This window comes from Budorcas taxicolor, chromosome 4 (genome assembly GCF_023091745.1).
Source record: "Budorcas taxicolor isolate Tak-1 chromosome 4, Takin1.1, whole genome shotgun sequence".
Classification (NCBI taxonomy): domain Eukaryota; kingdom Metazoa; phylum Chordata; class Mammalia; order Artiodactyla; family Bovidae; genus Budorcas; species Budorcas taxicolor.
This window is the reverse complement of record NC_068913.1, coordinates 54,160,609-54,168,426: the sequence shown is the minus strand read 5'-3', so window position 1 is coordinate 54,168,426 and position 7,818 is coordinate 54,160,609. Positions and strand designations below refer to the sequence as shown.

Here is a 7,818-nt window from a genome sequence, read left to right as displayed (position 1 = left end):
AAATCTAGAGCTGCAGCGCTGCTTGTTATGCCTATGATACTGCTTCATCTAAGCATGAGGCACATGAGCAGCCTCACATCATTTCACACAACAGGGGCAAAGGACAAGTCTCTCCTTCCAAAGGAATGGTGTAAGTTATCCCTTTAGTGGTTCAACACTATCCTCATTTTTGAACTATCAAATGCTCAGAAAACCCATATAACCCTCGTCATTGGCTGTCTGAGATAAGGTTTCCAGCCAGTGCTTGGGATATTGCAGAAAAGTATTTAGCCAAGCGCCTTTTCCACAACTCAACAGTGAAATTATAGAGTGCATTTCCATCACGAAGATCCCTAACAATCCCCACAACTTCTCTTTTTCTTCGCTCTGAATTCATATTTAAAGTCCCAAGGAAAACAGGTTCAAGCTGACTGAATGGAAAAGGCTCTTCCTCATTTCAGCTGGAGGCAGCCTGGGCTCCAATTGTTTGGGAGCAGGTAGTCAGGACGCCCAGCGGAGCCTCAGAGGCCAACTCGGGGCTACAGGATTGAGCTCCGCAGGGTACCGCCCCGAACGCGGCCCCGCCCCTCACCTTGCTGGCGCCGCGCTCGGCAGCGAAGGTGCGTGCGGCGCTCAGTGATTGGCGGCTGCCTGGAGGGGCCCGGCTGCCATTGGCTGCTTGGGCCTCTTTGTTCCCGGTCCCCGCCGCAGGCCGGCTGCAGCCGACTGGGCAGCGGAAGTTTGACCGTGCCGGGCAAGTGGCTGCGGCGGTGGCGCCGGTGTCCCGGTACATCTCCTCCAGTACCCGCAACGGTGCCAGACGCCAGGCGATCCTGGGCGTGATATCCCCGACAGGAGGAGAAACCCCCTCTGACACATAGACATGGACCTGGAGGCCAAAGTGAAGAAGGTAGGGTGGCTGGCAGCAGCCGCTTCACCTGCGCGGGGCGCCGCCCCCTGGCTACCAGTGGCTGGTGGGGCGCAAGGGCCGTCAGGCACGAGCGGTGTCGGGATCGCCGGCGCCCGGGGCCCCAGTACCCGGTCCTTCGGGTAGAGGGGGTGTCCGCTGGCCCTACTAACTCCTGAAACCCAGGAGAGACTGAGAGTCGCGCGCGAGGGCGGGCGCGGGACATTTCTCCCTGTCTAACCAAGTCCAACGGTTGGAGGTGTTTGAAACTTTTCCTTAAGATGTTTTGGCTGGGCTTGTGCCTCCCAAGAAGAAAAGGATGAGCTTAGGGCGAGTTCGGGCGAAACCGTGACACTACTTCTTCCTGTCTCAGGAAGCTGAACTTTATTAAGCCTTTGTGGTTTGGGGTCACTGATGAGACTTTTGACAGCTCAGACCTCCTCCCTTCCCAGCTTGGCAGTCAAGAGGCTGTCTAGAGTGAGCGTTGATTTAATGTGCTTCCTTCCCAGCAGCGGCTGGTGATGGCATGCTAAGGTGAACGTTTTTTTTTTTTTTTTTTTTTTGGTCTCTGGTCATTCATTACTTGACTTCCAAAGCACTGCCTTCGTCTTCCAAAGAAAATGTTCTCCTTCTTTGGCAACTAGTCCCAATGGACGATTGTCAGCGGTGGTCTAGCTCCAGGAGACGTTTCCTGACTGGCTGCCCTCCGGGCGTCAGGACCCACGGCCCTACCTGAGCCGCTCTGTGATATTAGGTGACTCGCGTTTCCTGGGAGAAAAGGGTGGGACTAGACTGTGACTCAGAGGGAATGCTGATGTCACATTCCAGTGTAACGTTCTGTGTGAAAGGTCGTCTCATTCCAGGGAATTGATTAAGCTACTTGCTCCTTGGAGAAGGAAATGTTACTCCTTATCAAATAAGGAAGGAAGTTCTGCTGAGAGTAAAGGAGGGGAAAGTAGAGAACCTAATTTTCTTCTCTTGCTCGTTGTGGGTTATCAACATTGCCATTACTTCATCTTCTAAAGACAAGGTTTCTAACCTAAGCATTAGTTCTGTTTCATGCCCAGAGTTGGATTTTTGAAAATATATGCAAGTGCAAAATATTAGGTTAGGTTAGGAGGCTGTTGAAAAATAAAAAGCCTGCAGTGGGGTAAAAAAAACATGTTTGCCCTTTGTGACTAGACTCAGCTTCCAAAAGGGAATTCAAGAACAGGAAAACGTAAATTCTGAGAGTACAGTGATTGAATTCTATTGTCTTCTAGTTTGGTTTCTAATTGTTTTCTTTGCTTTTAGATGACACTCACTTCACTTTCACTTTTCACTCTCATGCATTGGAGAAGGAAATGGCAACCACTCCCGTGTTCTTGCCTGGAGAATCCCAGGGACAGAAGAGCCTGGTAGGCTGCCATCTCTGGGGTCGCACAGAGTCGGACACGACTGAAGCGACTTAGCAGCAGCAGCAGCAGCACATTTTTTGCTAATCTTGCTTGCATTTTGTTTGCCCCTTAATTAGCCATCTGTTGATGAACGCTGCTTATTTTGTTTTTCATGTGGGAAAGAAGTGGGTAATTTAGTACTTGTCTAAAAATTTTTGGGGGGGATCTTGTCTATGCTTAAACATAGTGCTTCAAAAAAGACTTTTTAAATGCCCAGATCCTTTGGGAAAGAGGGATGAATGGCTGAAACCATTCTGTATGCTACTGTAATTGTGAATACCTGTCATTATATATTTGTCAAAACCCACAGAAAAAACACCAAGAGTGGACCCTAAAATAAACTATGGACTTTGGGGGATGATGATGTGCCAGTGGAAGTTCATCAGTTATAGCAAATGTACCACTTTGATGTGGGATATTGATAATGGAGGTGGGGGGTGATCTGAAAAGGGATAGAAGATATATGGGAATGCTGTATCTTCTGCTAAATTTTGCTGTGAACCTAAGACTGCTCCGGAAAAAAAAAAACAAACAAAAAAAACAAACAAAAACCCCTCTATTTAAAAGGAGGAAAAAGAAAAACAACAAGTAACATTCAAAAGTGATTTTGAAATTATTTGAGACAAGAAGTAGTTCTGAGGGAGAAAGTCCAGAGTTAAGAATTATATGTGCTAGCAAGGGAAAAATCCAGACATTATTTATACAGTTTCCTTAGTTTCAGAATGTGGATTATCATAAATAATGGTCTTGATATATGGTGTAATTTTTCTCCTGCATCTTCCCTTTACTTTAAAAGGTTATCTTTTCAACCGAGAATCTTATCCTTCTCTCTCATCTTCCTCCTCCCCTCCCCACCCCCGCACCAAGAAAAAGGATTCCATAAATTTAAAACTTGTACAGACAATACCATGACAGTAACAAATCCTTGTTTCACTACCTTGTCATCACTGGTGATTCTCAGGGCAAAGTCCTCAACTAGTAAATTGGAAAGTAAAAGATCCCAAAGATATCCAGTCTGATTGCCAACATACCCTCTGTGTGTCTAGGTAGGATCCTTGACAGATTAATGTTCTGTGTATTTGACAGAGTGTTTCCCAGTACAAAGAATTTAGAGGTCCCAGGAATACATTTCATAATTTCAAAAAGAAACTTGCATTCCCTTTAGAAATTGTTTTCTAACACATGAGAGGAAGGAAACATTACAAGATCATCTTTGATCTTATGAGCCTTCTTACCCTATTTTGGTATCTAGATACTTTTCATGTCTCCCTTCTTTTTCACTTGGATATACAAGAAAACTGATAGTTTTACTATACCTTTTAAAAATCATAGCTGAAAGTTGAAATAAAGACACAGCCATTTAACTAAAACTAAATTTAACTTCTGTTTTAAGATGCATGGCATTTTTTTCCTTTTAAAACCTTTTTACTGTTGTTTTCATAAGAAATTTTCTCCAGGCAGATGACAAATGTTACTTTCCCATTAACATTTCATGTAAAAAGAATTAGAGGGTTATCTTTATTTCACATCCACCTAGGTGGATAATGTTATTATAAGATTTTTTGTTTTTAAGAGGAGAACTTGGGTGTCTATCATGGGCATAAATTTGGATTAATTACCAGTTAAAATACACCATCAAAAAGGCAAGGAATTTTTATAACTAGATTTTACTATATTGTCTTTTGTTTGCGATGAGTGAGCTGTTGCTAGGAAGTAAGAGCTAGTTTGGTTATACAGAGTTTTGTTTTAATAATATTTTAGAGTAGAATTTGAGTTTTACATCTTTGCTGTTTCTTTGGAGTTTCTGGTCTAGATCTCTTCCTTATGTCTTGTGTTTCTTCATTATAATTAACTTCATGTAAGTAGAGCCTGTGTCTGCTTGGAGAAAACAATGACCTTTGAGAAACAGAAACAGAGTCTCATTTTGTGATGAATGCTAAATCATGGCCCACAGCCAGCTATTTTCCTCTTTCCTTTCTGTGTTACTCTCCCCTGAGAAACACTTTTTTCCCTTTAAAAACATACCAGAGAGAAAGAGAACTATAGTAATTTCCCTTATGCTGCCTGGAATTGATATAGAACTTTTAATTTTACTCCTTATTCATTGTTTGCCTCCTTTCTAACCTCCATCTTTTGATCCTTCCTGATGTCTTGCGTATTTTTTCTGTAAGATCCTTTTCTTTGTTTCTTTCATTTTAAAAAGATGAGATTTTAAAGATTACACAGTCACTAAAACATCTCCTTTCTCAGCATCCAAACATGTTCGGAAAGCTTCTGTCATTTGCCGAAAAATCAAAGTGACACCATGTGATTGCAGTTGGAAAGATAACTGCACCACAAAGACTGTCTCCGTTAGAAATTAGAATGAACCTTTTCTCTTAGGGTGCCCCCTGACTGAAGTGGAAAAGGCAAGTAAACGGTGACCTGGAGGTTCAGCTCTACAGTCGAATTCTCTGCTTGAAGCCATTCTTGCTGAGAATCATTGGCAAGACTTGGGGTAATGAGAGGGCTTCCAGGGCTTTACCTTAGAGGCAGTTACTCTCTCAGAACAAGTACAGAATAAAGTGTTCCTCAGCAGGGCTTTTATCTCTTTTAAGCCATAGTGTGAGTCATTACATTAATTAGACATGAAAAGTCACTTTTTCTAACTTGCTTTGAATATTGGTTTGAATAGAACTGTAGTAGATTTTCTGTTGATTTGTTCCTTAATCCTATCCTATGAAGTTGAATTAGGGGTTTATGTCTCTACTGGCTATCAAGCTGTGTACCATCACCTCTCTCCTTGACTTTGCTAGCTCACCTTCAATAATACTAAATATTACTAATCCAAGACACACTCCTCACCCTACTTGCCCCCCTTTCCCCCCAACATACACATCACCCTCCAGGTAATCATTCTTCTTGTTAACAGCTAGATGGAAAATCTCTTTCTTCTATATTCCCAAAGCATGTTATCATAACTCTTAGCAAACTTTTTACTTTCTCCCTCTAGATTATAGTCTTTCTCTTACTTAGATTGCAAGCTTCTTGAGGGAAATTCATATCCTATTTATACTTGTATAGTTATTTTGTTTTCTGTTCAAAGCAATTTACGAAGCAGACTAGCTTCATTTTAAGGATAAGAAAATTAAGGCTTAGATAGGTTGATCTGAAACTGGCAGAAAGTAACTATGATCTTGCACCATAGTCTTCATAATCCATGTGACTTCCATCACATCACCTAGTCTGAGTCCTCTGATACCCTTGCTTTGATCATTGCATATATGTTGAATGAAGTTCCCTAATAGAAAAAACCTAAGATGCATTTCAACATTTTTATTTGTTTAAAGGAATTATATTGGAGAAATGGTTTCTATCCCAATAAAATTACTACTCTACTGGTTTTCTATAGTTTATACTTTACCCATGATCATATGTATGCCTTTAGTGTAAGTTGCCTTTGACATTTTTTGCATGGAAACAAAGTCTAAATAAGTACAAATATCATGAAAAGTAACTTCTGGGAGATTTTACAGTCAAAGAAATTCCATAAGCTCCAATAATATTCTGGACTGTATCTTCTAGGATTCCCAGGTTTTGTTGGGAGCAGTGATAATGCTGCCTTCCAGCTACCTAATATGGTTCTGAACAATAGCAACCCTGCTTTTGGCTCTTTGTCTTTCAACTAGTGACATCTGGAATTGTATACAGGTACTCATGGTTGGCCTGTAGAAGAATCTGTTCTACCTGCTGAACCCCAGAGTTGATAGTAAGCCTTACACGTAACATGGTAGGCTAAACCTCTTTTTCTCCTAGCAACAAAGTACTGTAAGTGCTGCTGGAATGGCAGATCAGAATAGAGCAGTTAAAAACAAAAAGTTTAATGTTAGGAGAATAGTTCATACAAGAAGACCTATTGAGAAGCAGTAGGAAACACCAAAATGAACTATTTAACAAGGCACTCACTGAACTCCAGTAGGGTACCAGTCTTGTGAGCCTGGAATTAACATCATGGACCATAGAGTTAGTCTAGTCTAAAGGGTCTGTTCAGTAGAAAGAACAATAAATTGGTAAAAGAGTACTACTTCCTATATTCTTTTTCTGAAAGCCAGAAGTAGGGATATAGTTTGCCCCATGCTAATTTGAATATGTTTTTTACACGCCAAATCACTACCATGTATTCAGAAATTGAAAAGATCAGTAAGTACCCAGTATAGGTAAAGCGCAGTAGTATACAGAAAGATCTTCTATGGTATATTAGCTTTCTCACGTCTGTTTATCAGTATGATGTTTTAAATTCAGTCTGGGCTGAGAATTAGCAGGTCTGGGTCCACTGTAGTCTTTGTGATCTTCGCCACTCTGGATCTCAGTTTCCATATCCATAAAAATCAATAGGGGAGCCAAGTGATTTCTAAGACTTCTTCAAACCCAGTTACTCTTTTTGACTTTGGAAAATATTATCAGTAGTTTACCAAATATAATAATATTCCACAGTGCTTAAAAATCATACAAGCCAAGAATATATAAATATAAATGATTTTCAATGAAATGGCCTGTATATAAATGTTATATATTCGTATGGAGTCCATGAGAAAATGAAAAATTTTTTAATAGATCTTAGCTGCTTTTTCAACTTGTTTTTACTTAGTTTGCCTATTACATATTTGTGGCGTATTTGAAAACATTAAGTTTAATTCATTTAACTCTTTAGTTTACAGCTTCAAAGGCATATAAATTGCTTTCTTAGCATGAGGCAAATAAGCCTAGTTATGATGTATATCACTCTTTATGGTACTTAATTACAGGAAAATGAAAAATAATGGAGCTTTTATTGTCTTTAAAAGTTATCTCTCCCAAAATAAGATGATTCATTTAAAAACTATGTGAGTAGTTCATGTGCAAAACATTTTTCTAAATCCTGGGGGTATAGTATGAACAAAAAGACAAGATACCTTGTATTATAGAACTTACACTATTGAGAGAAATGATAGAGAAAAAAAAAGACAAAATAAATGATAAAAGTAAGTACAAATGGGATTATATCCCTTAGTGAACTCTTTACAGGACAAGACTACACTAGATTTGTAACACAGAATGTCCTAATTTAATGGTGATTCTTGGCATTTGTTCCTGGCTTTGCAAGCTTTGTAATTAGGAGTGATTATTTGTCTTAAGTAATATCAAATGAAAAAGAAATGAGAAAGCAGCTTCTATGTAGTAGAATGTGAAGAAGCTCATAATCAGATAAAGCTAAAACATTTACAGTGTTACACCTATAGATACACAAACTGTCTTTTTCCTGATTACAAATGTGCTGCAAGGGTCATTCCTGTGTTGCATTTCCTGTTTACAATCATTACTAATTTTTGTTTGGTAACTACTGTCATGGTACCTGAAAGAATGACTTTTTTAAAATCCATTTATTAGATCATTGATATACAATACATAAAGGAAATTATTTTGCTTTTTACAAAGTAGTGATGTTAGGGATTATTATATAAATTATGAATTATGAAA

At 39.6% G+C, this 7,818-nt stretch overlaps 1 protein-coding gene across 1 annotated transcript in view; it reads left to right on the top strand.

Annotated features, from left to right (window-relative positions):
* Positions 1-724: 724 nt before the first annotated feature.
* Positions 725-7,818, top strand: part of TES (testin LIM domain protein) — a 63,342-nt gene continuing 56,248 nt past the window's right edge. Inside the window, exon 1 of the mRNA XM_052638623.1 lies at positions 725-889. Within this exon, the coding sequence (XP_052494583.1) occupies positions 863-889 (27 nt within the window). The 5' untranslated portion in view covers positions 725-862. The remainder of the gene's footprint in view (positions 890-7,818) is intronic.